Source organism: Kryptolebias marmoratus, linkage group LG13, assembly GCF_001649575.2.
Source record: "Kryptolebias marmoratus isolate JLee-2015 linkage group LG13, ASM164957v2, whole genome shotgun sequence".
Lineage (NCBI taxonomy): Eukaryota > Metazoa > Chordata > Actinopteri > Cyprinodontiformes > Rivulidae > Kryptolebias > Kryptolebias marmoratus.
Window position 1 is genome coordinate 17,097,576 of NC_051442.1, and position 18,691 is coordinate 17,116,266.

The 18,691-nt window shown below is 38.6% G+C and overlaps 1 protein-coding gene and 1 long non-coding RNA gene across 3 annotated transcripts; one reads left to right on the forward strand and one right to left on the reverse strand.

The window, feature by feature from the left end:
- Positions 1 to 2,384: 2,384 nt before the first annotated feature.
- LOC108233924 (protein phosphatase 1D-like) lies at positions 2,385 to 10,989 on the reverse strand. Of its 2 annotated transcripts, XM_017412708.3 has the most exons (7): positions 10,348 to 10,989; positions 9,302 to 9,530; positions 9,001 to 9,125; positions 8,741 to 8,922; positions 8,391 to 8,618; positions 7,985 to 8,072; positions 4,312 to 4,447 (listed from the first exon to the last, which is right to left on the reverse strand). In XM_017412708.3, the coding sequence occupies exons 1-6, from the start codon at positions 10,847 to 10,849 to the stop codon at positions 7,989 to 7,991; spliced, it is 1,350 nt and encodes a 449-aa protein (XP_017268197.1). In that variant the 5' UTR covers positions 10,850 to 10,989; the 3' UTR covers positions 4,312 to 4,447; positions 7,985 to 7,988. The 2 variants fall into 2 exon arrangements, with proteins under 2 accessions (XP_017268196.1, XP_017268197.1); XM_017412707.3 differs by lacking the exon at positions 7,985 to 8,072 and having other exon boundaries at positions 2,385 to 4,447.
- Positions 10,990 to 12,954: 1,965 nt separating this feature from the next.
- Positions 12,955 to 15,683, forward strand: LOC119617581. The gene is made up of 3 exons (XR_005233913.1): positions 12,955 to 13,211; positions 14,299 to 14,425; positions 14,968 to 15,683. It is a non-coding gene; the product is annotated as an uncharacterized LOC119617581 (long non-coding RNA).
- Positions 15,684 to 18,691: the final 3,008 nt, after the last annotated feature.

The following is an 18,691-nucleotide window of genomic DNA, read 5'->3' on the forward strand; positions in this document are numbered from 1 at the left end:
GGGGGGGGGGGGTTACATTCAGCTGTATTTATGGCCTATTTTTTAAATTATTGAAAGTGTAGCCAATATTTAGGCAGTTCATACTTGTGGTTACCAGCAGCTTCTGAACCGTTGTTTTGTTTTTATTCTCAAAGCTAGAAATAAATAGGACTAAAACAAATAAAAACACATTTGCAAACATCAACTCAGTGTACACTTACCTTCTGACATCAGCAGATGAAGTTATTTTAGTTATAATATATAATCTTGCAGAATGTAGAAAGAATAATTGCAATAGGTTGTGTAAAGGGAAAGTGCAAATATCTTTATCTGTTTTTGTTTTGTTTAAGGTGAATGTATGGATTTTTCTTTTATGTAAATATAATTCTGTTAGACCCCAGTGAGAATAGCTGTAGTCCTACTGCAGCTAATGGGGATCTGAATGAACAAATAAATAAAATAATATAATTATGTGTATTGTTTGTTCACTTTTCATGAACATTGTTTTGATTCTCTCTTGGTAAAGATGAGCTGAGCAGATCATTGTTGAAGTCTACATGCAGTGACGTAAAGTTTTAGACACAGACGGTCAAAATGTCCTCGATCTGAGCAGCGGAGGAGTTTAACTGATCACTCAGAGGCAAAAAGGTGAAAGGCTTTACTTCAAGTCACAGACGAAAGTGTAGTGGTGAACAGATATCACTGCCCCTATAAATTTTGTACCCACCCCATTGCCAGACAGTCTTATCCTCCTGAGTCCTGAGCATAGACATATACTAACTGAACAACTGTTGCTGCTTTTTCTCATTTTGGGAAATGAAGCCAGCAGGAACCAGTTTACAGAAGCTGCCTTTTTGTGTTTTTGCAATCAGTATCTGTGCACTACTTAAAGGACTTAAAAGTCGCACTGGAACTAGCCAACAAAAAGGCTGGTCCTGGGTTTTGTTTGGTGTGCATTTTTTAATTTAACTAGAAATTGGAATTAGTAGAACCTCAAAAACCATAAAAGACAAACATTATTTTGAACTATTAGTAGTATTATATACAAAGGGGGTATTCTCCCTAAATAGGAACAACAGGTCTAAATTCATCAGAATAACATTATGCAGTGCAAAAAAAAAAAAAAAAAGCCAGTTTCCTCTTATCAGTATTCTTATCAGTATTTAGGGCATCAAGAGATTGTATGTGTACATTTTTTGTAAATACAAATTTAAAAGAGAATAGGACAAAATTCAGAGAGTTAGACAGTGACTGTGCTGTGCTCAATTAGTAATATCAACTGCAATAAATAAATAAATAAGAAATAAGTAGAACTATGTATCCCAATTTCCCACATTAAAGTATTTTTCAAATACTTTATAATATATGCTAACAGCATAATACAACTCCTGAAATACTGTTACTCTTTTTGATTTTTTTGAGTCTCCAAGATTATCAGGGCTCCTCATCTGCTCACCCCTTTGAACATTTTCTGCATAAACATCCTCATGAGTCATTCCATTTTTTGCTGAAGTAATGGCTGTTGGGAGGCTTAAAATTCTACTTTTCTGACTTCCTCTAGTGGCTAGGTGTGCTTCAGTACAAGTAAAAATTTAGTTTTATGTTGTTTTGTTTTTATGCCTGGCCTTCTTTGTAACAGTTTTAGAGCTAACTATGTTTTAGCACCCCTGCTCATAAAAAAAAAAAAAAAAATACAATGATCTTTGCTGCTGCTTGTAAAGAATCACTGTTAAGTTGCAGCATTCTTCAAGGCTGCTCTAATGGTTTTGGGTGTCGTTAGGAAATGATGGTTAACTTTAATGGTAGGGGTCAAGCTGAGATTTGAAACTAACCTAGACTGCTCGGAAGGGCAAATTAAACTCCCATCTGACTGCAAAAAGAACCAAAAAAAATAGAACCACAAAGCTACAAATTAACATCTTACTATGCCTGATGCCATACTTAGATTAGTCCTGAGAAATTATGATTTTAAACTGACAGAAACCTGAACAAGATAAGTGTTAGGCATAGAACTGGATTATTCCGCTTTAAGTGGAGTTGTACCAACTGGTTCAGGAAACACTCAGTTGTTAGAGAGGAAAGAATGGGTCTAAAATACAAAATTATAAAAATGTTTGTTTTTTTGTGCTAATTTAGAATACCAAGAGACTTTTGTTAAGACAAAAGAGAAAATGATTGAAGAGGCAACTAACTGTACACCTCTGAGCTAATGCTTGTACATTGCTGCCATCTGCTGGATAATGCTGCAATAGCATGTGCAACATCGCCTTTGTTTCGATGTTAGTCTCGAAAGAGAATATATTGCAAAAGTTTAAATTTCTCTTTGAAAAACAGAAAAATGTTTAAATTTCTCATCACATTCAGCTACAAAGATCTGGTTTAAAGAACAAAGCAGACTTGAGAAAACCACTTGAAAAAATGAGAACTTTATTACAACACACAGACATTATAGATCTACTCACTTTCCAAGTATATACTTTATATAGTAAACAATAAAAATTGGCCACAGTAGATATAAAGTCGGACAAAAATATTGTTATTGTCAAAACACACCACATGCCCATTAACATTCATTACCTGGGGACAAGTCACAAAATACAGAGTCGATCTGAGCATGCCGGACTCCTAAAAAACCCAGATACTTTGCATATTAATGTACTGTACACATTTCTGTTGCATATTGACTTACTGTACAAAATTTGCTCCGAATAAGAGAGCATTAAGCACATGAAGCAGGTTCACTGTGCTGCAGAAAAACAGGAAAAATTACACAAATTTATGCAAATGATGAATGGCTGAGGCACAACCACAGTCATATAACATATCCTGCCTTTATATATATATATATATATATATATATATATATATATAAAGGAAAAAAACATGTCATACTGCTGATTTTGTGCTAAGGCAACCATGACAACCTTTTACGAAAAAAGAAGAAAAAATGAGTTGTTTAAGTAACTGAGCTGCCATCATTTTATTCACTTTCATATGAACATGGCACTTGCATACAATAAAGTGTTGTTTGAGGGAACTGAAGCCCATAAAAATAGACACAAAATAACTCACAACAACAAAGAAAGACATGCTAAAGTTGTGTAGTGCACTGTGAATAAGAACCTTTGCAGTTCATTGACACCCATAGAAGTCAACAACCTCTATTACTGCCTTTGTGGTTTAAATAAAGGGACAACGACGCCCACAATTTAAGAAGAGCTTCTCAGTCCAGATGGAAAATAAAAACTAAATGAAGGCGCTTGGAATGGCACAATATAAAAGTACGAAACTCATAAAAGACCACTGAATGGTCAGTTCACTCAAATCCAAATACATAGTTGCATTTGCGACAGATGGGACTAAAGGGTGTGTAATGCTTTTACTGACTGATTTAACATACTTGCAGAAATATAAACAGTCAATTCGATAGTGGACATTGGTTGATCATAATTAAAAGTTTAAAAAAAAGAGATTTAAATTCAGTACCTGCATAATCTCCTCAGACCACTGCTTTCAATGGAGTCAAAATACAATGTAGACTAATAATCAAGCTATTTCAGACACTGCCATGGCAGCACATGTTCCAAAACTCCAAACAGTTGATTTGAGGTACTGACCTCCAAAAACAGCTACCGACGTGTCAATTACCATGTAAAATAAATCTAAAATAGTTCATTTTTTTTAATTCAAACATAAATAAAAGCTAAAGTAGAAGATCACATGGGTCTCAGTTTGGTTAAATTAAAGTTACGTCACATTACAGTGATGCATCTGCTTGAAAATACACCTCTGGATACACTGTACAGACCTTAAAGTACAAAAATAGAGCAAACTGAGGAATTTAAAGATATTTCAACTTTAAAATGACAGGGAGCAGGGAGGAGAACAAGAACGAAAAAAAAAAAAACAAGAACGCGTTTAGTAACCGTATCTCACAAATTTACAAAGGCTTTGTATAAAAGTATGCATTTAGTACCTGCCACACCTGGTAGATGACATGATGCAGATTACTCATGTAGTGTCAGCGGGGAGATGAGACTCAGCACACCCACAAGGCAGAGTTATGGTGCTGCGGCAGAATGTCGCCTTCCTTAGCGGAGCTCGTTTCTGTGTTTTGATCGTGGGGCTGCGGGGACTGTTCACTTTCTTTTTTGCCGTGAAGTGTCTTCTGGGAGAAACCCTTGTTAGGGGGCCGGTGGTGGTAAGAACAAGCTTTCAGTTCGGGGGGTCCGTGTAAGGAGCGGCGGGACCTTTTCACGGCAGGAGTGGAAGCAGCCGACTCCATCTGGGTGGCTGGGTCTTGTTTTTCAAACACGTTGGCCGGAGCGCCTGAAGGGCACGGCGTGGGGTCGGCATCGGGCAGGAGCTGGGTGGTGGCGCAGAAAGCTGCTTCGTACAGGCAGAACGCCTGCTCCAGAGGGGTGGAACTGTCTCTGAATGAGGAGGGAGCATCCAAAGGTTCACCCGGCTGAAACAGGCAGAAAGAAATAAAGCAACATTTTTTTTTTTACATGTGAGCAGGAATATGAAACTATTAAATTCCATATGTCACACAATGCACATCGAAATATCATGAACACAAATTATTTTCAACAGTGTTTTATGATCAGAATTTAAAAACAAGCTTTAAACATATCTTTAAACCTAGCACTAACATGAGATACATTAATAAAAGTGGGTAAAAAGGAAAAAACAACAAAAGACAAAAAATATATGTATTTATAAAAAGTTCAAAAGTAAATAAAATATAATCAACAGATCTATGGAACTGATTTTAGGTGCTCTGCATTATTAAGTAATATAAGAAGAAAATATACTAACTTTGTGAGGGCAAGTTCTGCTACTCCTATATGTGCTCTTAAATGGATAAAATATTGGTATTTTTTATTGGTAAAGGTGTCTTGGGATCTTGTATCACAACATTGAAGGAGTAGTTCAGACAGGTACAGTAAAGTGATATGAATATCAACAATATTTATTCAATAAACCTTATAATTTCAGAACTGAAGCCTAAAATATGTGTTTTTTACTGGGTACTATGAGAATTATTTAGTGTAAAATGTACACAAAATTGCAATGATTGGCAAAATAATAATAAATTTACCATTATTTAGATATTTTCAATGAAAATGTGCATTTTACGCAGGCAACATGTTTCAAATAAAGCTAAAATAGGGGTAAAGGTAAAGGTTGGTGTAATGCCTACAAATCAGCTGAACAAGCTTACACAACCAGTGAGCGTCACACACACCAGCCTGAGTGTGTTACCACCGCCTCTTCTGTTCACCTCCACAAGTGTTCAACAGCGGCTGACTGCAGTCATCCCAAAAATGTGCATGGGTGTGACTGAATGACTCTCCGGACAGCATACCGAAGTAGATTGGACATGGCTGCAGGGCCGGCAGTCGGAGCAGACATTACTCGGACCCCTCCGGCAGGTTTGGGGTTTGCCCTGGGCCGTCTACCCAGAAGAGCGTGTACGCAGCTTTTCTAAGAAATGCCAAATAATTTCCATACCTTCGCCAACCCAACTGATTTCTTTTAAGATGGAGATGCGGTGACTTGACGGTGAGTTTCTGTCAAGCGGATCAAATCTACTACCTGTCTCATTTCATGCATAACTGTGTCAAAACCGTCTCTTTTTGACTCTGTCTTTTCCCACGACGGGCCAGTGCATTATTCACGCAGCTGTCAGTTCTGTCCCAATCTGTCCAACTCCCATTCTACCCCCACTTTTGATCAAGACCCCATAATGTTTCAACGTCCCTACTTAATGCAGAAGCTCACTCGCCACCGAAAGGTAGTAATCCACACTTTTGTGCCTGTGGGTCTTGGCCTCAGGCTCGGAGGTGCTAATTTTCCGCCTGACTTTTTCACACTTGTCTGCAAACTCCCACAGTACCTGCTGGGCGGCCACACTTCACGACTCCCGACGGGACCACATCCTGTGGTAAAACCAGAGATGTGATCTGAAGCCAACTGCAATTGAAACCCTGAGCCCCGTGGCTAGAACCATATACTATGTTGTCAAACTTTAAACAGAACTGAGGGCAAAGGCAAACTCCAACACCAACAGAGACAAGTCTGACTTCTCAGTATTCAACGCTGGTGCTTCGCTCTAAATCAGTTCAATGGCTGACCAAAACTGTTTGCCACCAAGACACAGGCTGGTGTCATTCAAGTTTCAATCTCCTTTGTTTAGCTCAGGAATTAAAATGTGAAGATTATCAAAAAATTTAGCAAACAAAACATCTTTAAATTTAAATTTTGGGAAGCATCTTCAGCAGTGGACCTCAAGTTTGTGTAGAGTCAGGTTTGTTAAAGGGCTCAGTTGAGATAAAGAAACTGATCTGGTTTATAGGTTAAAGTCACTTGTCCAGGTTGATTGGTCCGTTTGCTTGTTTATGTCAAATACTTGTTTCAGGACAAGCTTAAAAACCAGTTGCACAAGACTGCTCACTTATATCACAGGTTTTTAAAGTCTGTCAAACTGGTGGTAATTGGATTGCTTCGTATTTCTGAGCGACCCAGTTGATCACTTTGTTGACAACAGATCATTCAGACTTCGATATCCTCTTTTTAATTAACAGATGCTGCTTCCTCCAGGACTACGTGCGATGGTACAGGGATGTTGCAGAGCATATTGCATCACTAGCTGTCACATCCGTGAGGACAACGTTAATGCTGAACAATATAAACACATTGGGGCATTGCAGCTAGCTATTCAAACAATGTATTTTTTTAAATAAAGATTTTGCTTAATTTAGCAAGACAATAACAAACCCCATTCTAAAAAAAATACTAGCATGGCTTTGTAGTAAAAATGAAGATGCTGGTGTAGGTTCTCAGTCATCCAGGCCATGGTAAATTTAAAAAAGGTTAAAAAAAAGAAAAACAACTGGACTTCTGTTCAGTAGTTGAAGACGTTTCGCTAAGTCAAAAGAGAGAAACCAACATTAAACAGAGGAGGAGGTCTCAGATTCCAGCTTTCAAAAACATATAATGGAGCTTTAGGCCTGATCCCCAGTCAGTTTCACTCCAATCAACACCTGCACTCATGTGACCAGAGTGGCTCATCAGTGAGTCAGACAAACAAGGACCCTAACGAGCCTCGATTGTTAGGAGAGCGAGAACAATTTGCAAGCAATCCAGCTTACATCACATCTCAGCTTTAAAAGCTCAACTCCACACTCTCTATTTCTGAACTGAGAAAGCTCCTCGGATGAGAAGCGAAACGTCTTCAGCTACAGAATAGAAGTCCAGTTGTTTTTGTTTTTTAACCTTTTTTGACATTAAAAATGAAGACGTTAAACCGGCCTGCTGTCCATACAGTCACCAAACATTTGTCATATTATGGCAACAATAGATACGACACAAAGGCCCCGAACAGCCAAAAAGCAGAAATCCTATATTAAACACAAACAGAAACAAACTCACTGACAGAACATTAAGCACTACAACAGTCACAGTGTCGAGAGCAAATGACAAAACAAAGTGGTTCCTATCTTGCCATATATGGTGGCATATGCAGGAATGCCTGTTACGAGGGTCCAAACATGTAGAATTGAATAGAATTTGCAAAATGTATATTGCATCTGTATTGGATTAAAGGGTGGGAAAGCCATTAGTATACCATCCTGCATGAACTATAAAGTCTTTAAAATTGCATATTGTTGTTATTTGTATTTTATGTAGTTTAGCAACCTTTTAAGGATCCCAACCTATGGATTAATTAATTATTTCCAGTATAACAGTAGTGTTACTCATCTGTTCTTTATCAGTCTGTGTTTGTAAACTGCTTTAACTAGTCACATAAACAGATGTGCAACAGTTCTATTAAATGAGTAAAGCAGTACGTGTACTGTGACTGATGATACAGACTGTTGGAATTTCTTCATTCCAGACAGCTTCATTTTGCCGCCAGATTCAAACTTGAGCTAACAAACAGACCACTGATTGGTAGTTTTATGGATCATTTGACACATTTTTATTACTGAGCAGTCACCTCACTACCACTCCAGGCATGTCCACTCCTCATGTTCTTCTCCATATATTTCATCCTCTTCATAAAACATGCCATCCTCATGCTCCGCCTGTTGGCGCCGAAAACAACAAAGAGTAATTTGGTGAACCGATCATCCCCTGATTTGAATGACTGCTGTGACCTTTGATTTTAATAGATGTGAGCACTAAAATTACAATAAAAATGAACATAAATGTAAAACAAAAGAAAAAAACACAGAAATACACAAAAAAGGAATGAACACACACAGTAAAATCATGCATTAGACTTTTTTGTTGTTAGAGCAGCAACTCTGCAGCTGGAAATCTTGTTTTTGCCTTTAAGATTAGTCTGGCTCGTGCTAATGAGACATTACAAAGAGAACACGCAGCAAAGCGCTGGCTCTGACCTTCTGGATCTCGCATGTGTTGTAAGGTGTTCCGGGGTACGGAATCTGGTCGATCCCTGTAGCCATGTCAACAACGATCTCGTCTCGGTGCATAGGGATGGGTGGGCCTCCTCGCTCCTGCAGGGCCAGGACGATGACCGTGGTGTTGTCTGCTCGGAGCATGCGCTCTTTCCAAAACAGGAGAGCTGTGCATCCCAGCCTCCGGGCACAAGACATTCCCTTTGGTCCCTTCAGAAATCAGGATCAAAAGGAGGACTGAATTCATAACAATACTGCAACACAGAAGACATTTAATCCTTTCTTTCTTTTTTTTTTGAAATGTGTAACGTATTAGGGACATCATTACATACCACCATTTTATCATGGCTGTAACACATGTTAACTGCATTTTTGGGTGGCATCATATTCCACAGTCCATCACTGCCCAGAATGATATAGCGATGCCGTTTGGGGTCAAGGGTCATCACGGTGGTATCGGGTTCTGGAGAAACCACAAACTCTCCACTGTAGAAATCGTAGCTCCACAGATCACCTGTCCAGGAATAAAACGTTCGGATTTTTCGTTTTCAGTGTCATTTTTATGGCCAGAACAAACCGCGGCGTTCTTTACCAAGAGATCGAGCTACAGCCAGAAACGGGATCTGGTCTATGACGGTGCTCCTCCTCACGGGGCCGTTGTGTGTCAGCCTGGGCCTCTTCCACACGACACGATTCACCCCGGATTTCTTCATTACGCTGCAGTGAAAACGACACAGACACGAATCGACATCATTGTTTTTTAAAGCCTAATACAATATACTGCAGTGCTGGAAGGATGAAGGAGTCGTTTAGCTTATCTGGCAAAGCCTTTGACCTTCAACAAGCACATCCATGAAAGAATTCTTTTCTTAAAAATTCTGTTTAATACCCACCTGCCTCCCAGTCGCTCTATCCTTTCCCTTTCTTTAGGAAGCTCGGGTTTATGGTCCTGTGTAATTTCCAGCGCCTGCAGCGTGATATCAGCGTCATTCTCCTTCGCTCCAACCACCACTGCTGAATCCCCTACGTGGGCGACGTACATGTGAACTCCACGGATCACAATAACACTGGCTGTGGTGCCCGATGTGCTGGGAAGGCCAGTGATCGTTTTCGGCCACTCCGCTGTAAGAGGAAAAAAAGGTGTAAATACTGAGATTTCATTCAAAAGTGCAGTGGTAACAATTAGCTAGGAGGATACATCGAGAGCACACAAAAGCTTAGAAGCCTCTGATTTTACAGGGTGATGAAAACACAGAGTTTCTGACTATTAGAGTCTTTTGATAAGTCAATAAAGCGGTGCTATCATCCATTTTGTTTTTTCAAATATCTTCAAAACAGTTATTCATAACACATTAGCTCCATGGGCATGGAACATTTTCAGCTTGTGACCAAATCTGATGCAAATGAGCACTTCTGAAACAGCAGCTAAAACAACTTTTTATGCAACCTCTGGTTTGTTTTAGGCATTATCAAAACCCTGATTGTATTACCTACAAAAGTTAATAAAAAAAAGAAAAACACTTGCTCACTTGGACGATCAGTGCTTAAGTCCCAAACAAACGATTGCTTTACCTGATTAAAAATCATTTAAAAATATATATTTTACAAACAAGAATAAAATAGTTATGATTGATGTTACTACAATAACATGTTTCAGCAGAACCTCGTGCACTTTCAGTCCATCTTCTTAAATTTGCTGTGACACTATTAAACTTTTGTTGTTGCAAGTTTTCTGGCAATCCACCTTTATCTTGGACTGGGATGTGTTTAAATAAGCTATGACGATAAACCTATCATGTGGTTTTAAACTTTAAATGCTGAGTCTGATGGCAGCCTGGGCAGAAGGATAGATTGTGGGGGAGAGAAAGATGCTGCTCGGTGTGACAGTGTGCCAACACGCTGCAGCTGAGACGCATTTGGGTGTATTTCCACGACTTACGCAGCTCCTTCCACATCGCGTGGTGGCAGGCGACGAACCCTTTCCGCAGAGCGGCGCACACCTCGCCGTGGTCCTTGGACCAAAAGCCCCGCTGTCTCTTCAGCAGATCCCACAGATGCTCGCTCGCAAAGTGTGCCGCCTCGCGACCCCCGTGGCCGTCGAAAACGGCGAAAAACGCCACGGACTTCCGAACGTCAACAACACGCGCCGCGTCCTTCTCGGCCGACACGGAGGTGCTGATGCTGCTAATGTCCTCGCCGGATAAAGTCTCTACCCACGCTGCGGTACCAGGACCCGACTGGACATGCGTCCCAATTACTGTCTGTTCGCTAGGCTCAACCTCCGATTTTCCTTGTCCTCCATGTCTCTGCGACTTTAGATAATCCTCGTCTGTTGACGCCGTCGGCTCGTATTCGATTCTTATCTCGATAACATCCTCCATGTATTTTCTCCCTCCTTGGTCGGAAAACGCACTCATACGGAACAGCAAGGCGTCGTCCATGACTCTACACGCCCGGCAGCAGCTGTCTAAGCGATAAAAAGGTGCATGCAGCGGCTAACTTATAGCTTGGAAGCTAAAATTTTAAACCAATTTTGCCGCGATTGTGTTGCCGAAGGCTTCCTTCCTTTTTGTTTATCCTTTCCGAGACGTCCTACTGTACGTGATGACGTCACGCCTGCCCACCTATCAATTTACACCGCTTCTTCAACCCACACGATAAAAAAACTACAATTGTGTGTTGGCCAATTTATATAACGTTACATTGTAATGCATTTATATTATATAGGCTTGCGTGTGTATTTTCTTAACAGTAATAAATCATTTAAATTTAAAGGCCTATATGTAGAATGAAGTATTTGTCAGAGTTGAACTATTTCAAACAAAAGCAACAAATGTAAGAATATTTGCAAACATATCTTTCCTGAAACCTCCAGTCATATATTAGCCAATACTTAAACTCCTGATGGCCTTTTCCCCCTAATTTTTGTTTACTTACTGTTTGTTTTATGTTATTATCAATATAATATATGATACAGTAATAGCTATAAGTGCAGTGTGAATGTTGATGCTGCTGATACATCTTTGCTAATTTTCATAGTGTGATGCCGTGTTTTTCCCCATGTTTTCTTCACATATGTTAAAGATGAAAAAGAAAAAAAAAAGGTTATTAGCTTTTTTTTTGGTCCTTGTGGTGGATAATGCATATTTTGACCAGTACCCATGGCTTAATTTTGCTGTACTAATAACTCTGACCTCTTTGAATTTTAAGCTATTAAAGCTCAAAACAAGTTAAACCAAAGGTTTATACTCGCTGCATATATGTGACTAACCCTTGGAAAAAATGAAACACTTTGTTCTTGTTGTATTTTACTTGAGTAGTTTTTTATTTTAATTTATTAAAAACATGTTTAGGATGGAGAAAGGTTTTGTTTTTTTTAGTGTCTTTAAAACATGCCATTAGAGAGATGGCAGATGAAGCAACATTAATCATGGCTGCTTTCCTTTGTGGTTTGAGTAATATATTTTTTTGTACTGTTCTTTGACAGCCAAGAGGAATAATTGTACTCGTGTCAACAATTTCAAGCTGTGAAATCGAATAACCCTTTATCAGTCTCCAAATTTTAATTATATTCTACAATATAAATGACAAAAAAAAACCTGTTGACAAACATTTGGAAAGCCAGCACTGTGGTGGAGAGAAGCCTGCTCAAAATCCCCAGAAATGGTCATAATTAAATTGTCATGTTGAGCTTGTAGCCTGGCAACAGCTGATTTAATGGCATCACATTGTTGTAAGCTCGCCAAATAACACAAGGTAAATCTCTTTTTAAAAAACAATAAAAACCTCAGAGCAAACTGTTCATCGTGGATGGTGCAGAGAGGCTTTTTCTAAGTAAAGTACACTTTACCATTTGCTGAGCAAGTTGAGTCAATATTCTGTGTAAAAAAAGCACTGATTTAACCAATCAAAACCACATGTAATATGTCATGAAAGTCTACTGTCTTTGCATGTTGTCATCAGATTTCTCTGAATATTTTAATTTGCTTGTGTAATGAAAGATTTGCTGTGCACCCTGCAGTTAAGGTGGTCTTTCCTAACAGTGGGCTCATTTGGTTAGTTTGTTAAATCTAGTTGTCTGTGTGGGAGTGTAATTTAACAGTTCTGCAGTAATTTTAATTAAAGTCAACACACTTTATCAAAAATTTTGCAAAAACATTGAAGCGCTTTAGAGGGATACATCAGATCTATTACTTTTAATTCTGACAAGAAAAACAAGTTAACAGCTTGGCAAAAAGGGTTTCCTGCTATCTTAAACAACTTCAGCTTCAAAGAATTCACAGCTTTTCATGCAAATGCTGTTTGATAACGTTGTCAAGTTTTACATTCCATGATTATATCATAAATCTTTTTGACATTCCTGCCTGAAGTGGCACATTTACATCTATAGACTAATGAGCTGAACCCATGGACTGACACAAAAGAAACGTTTTAAAAGGCTTATTTACTCTATTTACAATACAAGTATGCAGATTAGAAGTAGTATTGGGTGAAGAGGTAATGGTCCACTGAAATAGAGAGAGGCAACTGATGAATAGTCTCAAACATGTTTCAAAAGGTTGATGGGATATTGTTTATCTTGTCTTGTTTGTTTTCTTACACAGGTTTCCAGGAGGTGAGAGGATTCAGGATGTCCAGGTGACATTGCAGAGGTTTGGTCGAGAGTGGGTCAGGCAGGTAAATTCGTGTGAGCAGGCCTTGTCTCAGATGGTTTGGAACTGGCAGAAGAGAAGCGAACAATCATCTGTCCAGCTGTCTTCAGGTAACCAGAGGTGCAACGACAACAGGGACAACAAGACTGAGGTAAGTACAAACAACCTTAAGTAGAAAACACTGGTAAATCATGACTATGAGTGATCACCCACTTGACAGTTCAATTCAGTCAGATTTAAATAGCAGCTGTGTTGATGACTCATTGGAGATAACTGGAACTTCATGAGTTGCTATCATGAAGTGAAGAGCAGAGTGAAACCAGACCCACAGCACCACCTTTAGGAAAAAGAGAAACAGGTAGGATCCTCACATGAAGTGATACTGGCTGCACCAAAAGAGCTACCGCTGGGCTGCTTCTGCTCATATTTGTGCAACTGGCAACCTCATAGTTTTATGTAAATAACTTTAAATGCAAAGCTGATAGAGTGTAAAGGTATATAAAATAACATTCACAAGAACTACTATGAGTTTTTTAAGACTAGGGTTCTTCGACGACAACAGCGGTTCACTTTGGTACCGGCCCCACTCAGACTAGCCTTTAGCTTGTCATTTCTGTCAAAACTAAACTCATTCTCTCAAAACTGAGGTTCTTTAAAGAGTTATCTCTAACAAGTAAGATATCATTTTTGTAACCTTTCCACAGACCCCATTTCAAAACACCAGATTTATTACTTTATTCTGCTCAGTGTAAAAAGTTAGATTCATTTCCTCATACAAACTGAGGATTTCTGTATTATAATATTTATTACTATGGTAATGGCGATTTGAATTCCCTGCCCCGTTGTGACAAAAGCACACCGTAGGAAATAGTGTCTGCATTGTGAAATGGTTCCTGAGTAGTGCAATGGTAAAGCCAGGTGGAGGCAGTGTTAATCCACTCACATGAACTTGATTTCATTTGTACGTTTAAACAGAAACTCACCAAGATCTGACACACGGGTAACGTTAAACTGGACTGATTAATAATTTCACAAAGTAATCCCATATTGTATTAGGTTGTGTTATGTGTACAGAGCTTTTTATTTTGTGTGTAAAACAAGTGTGTTTGAGGTCTCAGGTGACCTTGTGCATGCCCTTTTTTTGAACATGTACAATAAATTGCTTATTTGTCCTTACGGACCTTGAGACACATTTTTTATGATTTCACCAAAACAACCCTTTTTTTCCCCCACTGCAGGTCCTCGTGAAAGTTCGCACTCATTTTCACATCACAGGGTTGACTTGTCGTGACCACCACGGAGAAATGATTGATCTCGACAAGACAGGACAGCTTCTGTATTCATAGATTTCTCGTTGCGAGCGAGGTAAATCCTGAAACCATACATTAAACATTATATGCATTCCCCTTTAAGTCCCACTCGGCTCTGAGCTTAGTGGGAAGATTTCTCTTCTTCTTTGAGGGAAAATCTTTACAGCTCTCTCTTTTTGTGGTGATTGCATTTGTGTGTATGTGTGTGTTTTAAGAGCGTTAAAGGAACTGTGACAAAGAAAGGGGGAGAGGGCATCCACATTTAAAAGAAGAAAAAAGGAATTTCCCAGATTATGCTTTCCTTCAGTGTCTCCATTGCTACTTTATCCCTTAATACCCAAAGCTCTGCCCTTGACTTTAACTTGTTTTAGTATCCGCTCACTTGTCTTTCTTTCTTTCTTTCTTTCTTTCTTTCTTTCTTTCTTTCTTTCTTTCTTTCTTTCTTTCTTTCTTTCTTTCTTTCTTTCTTTCTTTCTTTCTTTCTTTCTTTCTTTCTTTCTTTCTTTCTTTCTTTCTTTCTTTCTTTCTTTCTTTCTCTCTCTCTCTCTCTCTCTCTCTCTGAAATCTGTTTACGTCCATTTATAATCCTGCCCTCAGAGAGGGCCTGTCTGTGCGAGGACCACTTTTGCAGATGAGGACCCAAAGTGATTTCCATGTAAATGGTGTCAGAATGTCATTTTCAAGTGAAGCTGCTGAGAAAATGAATTCTTGAAGACGAGAGAGATTACCAAGGGGCGGTGACACCTGGATTGCATTCTCACAGATTCCCCGTGCAGCTCTCGTATAATGGTCCGTTCATGAAAATAGCTTTGTTTGGCTCCTGGACTGTGTGGATGCTTAAGTGTCAGTCAGCCCAAACCAAGAGAAAGGAAAAGGGCTAAAGTATTACCATATGAATGGCTTCTAATATAAACACAAGTAATTTTTTTTTTCTATTTATATGTAAGCAAATTAGAGTTATTTTTAATTTGAAGCTGTTTCTGTGCGAGCTCAATCTTTCTCCAGCAATCTGTTTTCTTGGCAGCGTATTGTTAAGTCAAGGTGTTATTAACTTTTGAGGGCAAAGTGTGAAAGATACACAAACTGGGTTGAAAATTGGGCTGAAATTATTCAATAGGACAGACAAATGCGACAAATATTAAGACGGAGACTAGTAATGAAACAGGGCTGGGCTGTTGACAGTTTTACTCAAGGGTTTTTTTTTTCGAAAACCCATTTTCAGCTCTTTAATTAAAATAAAAATTAGAACAAGCATTTCTACACATTAATGTAAAACAATAATACAACCAACTAAGCATGTTTTGCATTTTACAATTCTTATTTCTCTTTAATTTTACATAGAGTGGTGTGTAGTTTATTTTTTGTCATTTATTTGTAATTTTATTTATTTATTTTTTTCCGATTGCCCTGTAAATTGAAACTTCAGGAGCATTATGATTTAATTAGTTTTTCTCAGTTAGGTTTAATCAGTCTGTTAGATGATTTAGCTTGGTAAAGATTGTTTCCCCCAGTTTAATAAAAAGTTAATACAATTCTTTAATTTGCTTTTGTTCTTTTGTTTAAAATACAGAAAAGACAACTTTGCCCCCCCCCTAAGCTACGAGTAAATGTGGTTTAAAAGCAAAATGGAAACATTTTATACACAGTGCAAAAAGCCGTCTTATCAACAGACCTTCCATCGAGGTCTAAAATAGTTTGAATTGAACTGTTTGAAAAGTGAAAAGACTTCATATTCAATAGAGAAAAGATGTCCAAAAACAAATATACGTATTTATTGATGTCTACAATAATTTGACATGTGAAAAGATGCAAAGTAATCACTTCAAATAAGACATCCTCTTTAGGTAGGTAGGTACATTTATTTATATAGCACTTTTCAGCACAAGGCGACTCAAAGTGCTTTAGCGCTTTCCATCAATTTTGTTCATTATCACCAAACAACTGACAGGATACAGTACAATAAAAACATTTATTTAGTCTACCAAAACTTATCAAAAACACTAAACAAATGTTTAAGAAAATGCATAATTTGCAGTAGTACATTTGAACAAATGGAAAGTTAAGGCATAGAAACATCCATATAATTTCTTTACCCACTTGTCCTTTCTGGGCCACGGGCAGCTGGCGTCTATCTCCAGCAGTCACTGCATGAGAGGCGGGGGACACCTGGATGGGTCACAAGTCCTTTACAGGGACACATAGAGACAAATAACCTTTCACGCTGTCACTCATGCCTGGAGACAATTTAGAATTACCAACCCACCTGACATGAATGTTTTTGCTCTGTGGGAGGGAACCTATGTGTGCAGAGGGAGAACATGTAAACTCACCCAGAAAGGCCCCAGGTCGGGAAGCAATCCTACAACCTTCTTACTGTGAAGCAACAACTCTAACCACTGCACCAAGTGTACTGTATATTTATGTTTTAGATTTTTCTACAGTTGCACAAAACCTTATTTTACATTAAATGCCACCTGATTTATTACCAACAGGCCACATAGCATAAAATTGCTATGACAATGTTAATTATCAAACAGAGTTTTAAGCAGCATGACAGTGAAGCTTGTCTGTAACAACTCCTAATCACTCAGTGATGTGACTGTGTTTTTCGGGACGTTGAGCCAATCTATATTTAGAAACAAAAAGGCAAATAGTGCCATCTTGTATTAAGCTGGAGTTCTTCTACAGTAGGCAGTGTTATGTTCCTCCTGAACAATATGCGCCGTCCTGCTGCTGATTTTAGTATTAATCAATTAATCAATTTATCAGTAATCAATTTAGTTGTTTTCAGGCACACAAAAAAGCAGCAGGGCAATGACTGTCTGAAATACAATAAAATAAAAAAAAATAAAATAAAGTGTTTGGAAGGATGTTTTTCTTCATAGTTTGTATGGTAATTCATCTTGTGGCTATGACATGGTGTGGCATTTATTAATAAGTTGATACACACATGGTGACAGAGAACAAAAGCATCTGCAAGCAGTTGAGCTTTAAGCTCCATCTGATGCATTTTTCCGATCAACGGCTGTCACGGTCTCTGACTTTTGTCTGTCTCACCTCAGACTCCAACCACAAGTGGTTCGGTCATTCTAATCAGCGAAGCAGCATTCTTGCCAGAGGAGACGGCGTTTCCTCTTCAGATGATTATCTTCCCAATGTCGCACTCACAAGTCTGCTCCTGTCAGCATGATCGATGGCCATGATATTGACTTGAGGTTAATTCAAAACCGGACTGCTGAGTTAGATGAAGAATCTCGATAAGGGCACTCACGATAAGGGTGCAGCTGAGAAGAAAATATTTCTCTGTCACACACTGTAATGTTCCTCTTCAGGTTCTCATCACCTCTTTATTTGGTAAGAATGTCAGAGAGGCCAAATTAATAAACCTCTTTAACACGTTCTTGACTCAACAGTTTTTCTTACAATAAATCTTCTCATTGAAGGTTCTAAATACTTGAGACAGGAGATGAACATGATAAAACGTGCTTTTGTTTTAGCCTGATATGTGTAATGTACCGAACTAATAATTCACCAAACTGAACGACTAGCTGCTGAGCAATGTTTCGGATCAATTCTCTGTTTGTTACACACATCATTACCTGGAAGATGATGTGTTCATCAATCACCCTGGACACCATTTTCAATTAAGAATAACAGAATCAATTATTGGGAAAACTATCAATTTGACAAGTGCACAAATGCACACAAATAATTCAAAACATAAGGATGAGAGACAGAAAAAATTGTTCCAAAGCCACCGCTGCGCATGGAGAACTTGCACATAAGGTGGAAACGTAAATGGATGAAAACCATTCCAGTTTAATTTCAGAGCGAGCACCGGAGAGAGGCTTTTGCTGCAGGTGAACATGGCCCCGGTGGAATACTTTTCTGATTGTGAACCATGGTGAGAGGATGTTTCCACACTGCGGTTCTCTCTGCCTTGCTGCAGGTTGATGAAAAGGATCTTTGAAATGATAACGGATACTAAATTACAGTAAAATAAAAATATTCCAAGTACTTTAAGACAACACTCCTATTGAAGTGGGCTGCAAAGGAAAACCTCTTGTTTTTGTAATGATCTTAAAAATATAAAACTAAATAAAATATATGCATATTTAATTGCTGGAACTATTTTTTTTTCTGACACTAATGAGTGTGAAGTGTCAGTCTTTGAGAGTGGAGCCTTAGGACCCTGAGGATATTGGACCCTGCTTGCTGCAGAGGAAGGTTTGTGATTTGTATGCTCCCCATCTGATAGCGCCTCCTGGATCACAGATGGATTATTTAGGGTCTTCCTCCATCATAGTCTCTCTCTCTTGAC

What these genes read in the sequence shown, in the direction of transcription:
- LOC108233924 (XM_017412707.3), bottom strand. Translation starts at nt 10,849, where the DNA reads ATGGACGACGCCTTGCTGTTCCGTATGAGTGCGTTTTCCGACCAAGGA. An exon ending in CGCGATGTGGAAGGAGCTGC is followed by an intron (nt 9,531 to 10,347) that starts GTAAGTCGTGGA and finishes TTCCTCTTACAG; the next exon opens with CGGAGTGGCCGAAAACGATC. An exon ending in ATAGAGCGACTGGGAGGCAG is followed by an intron (nt 9,126 to 9,301) that starts GTGGGTATTAAA and finishes TTTTCACTGCAG; the next exon opens with CGTAATGAAGAAATCCGGGG.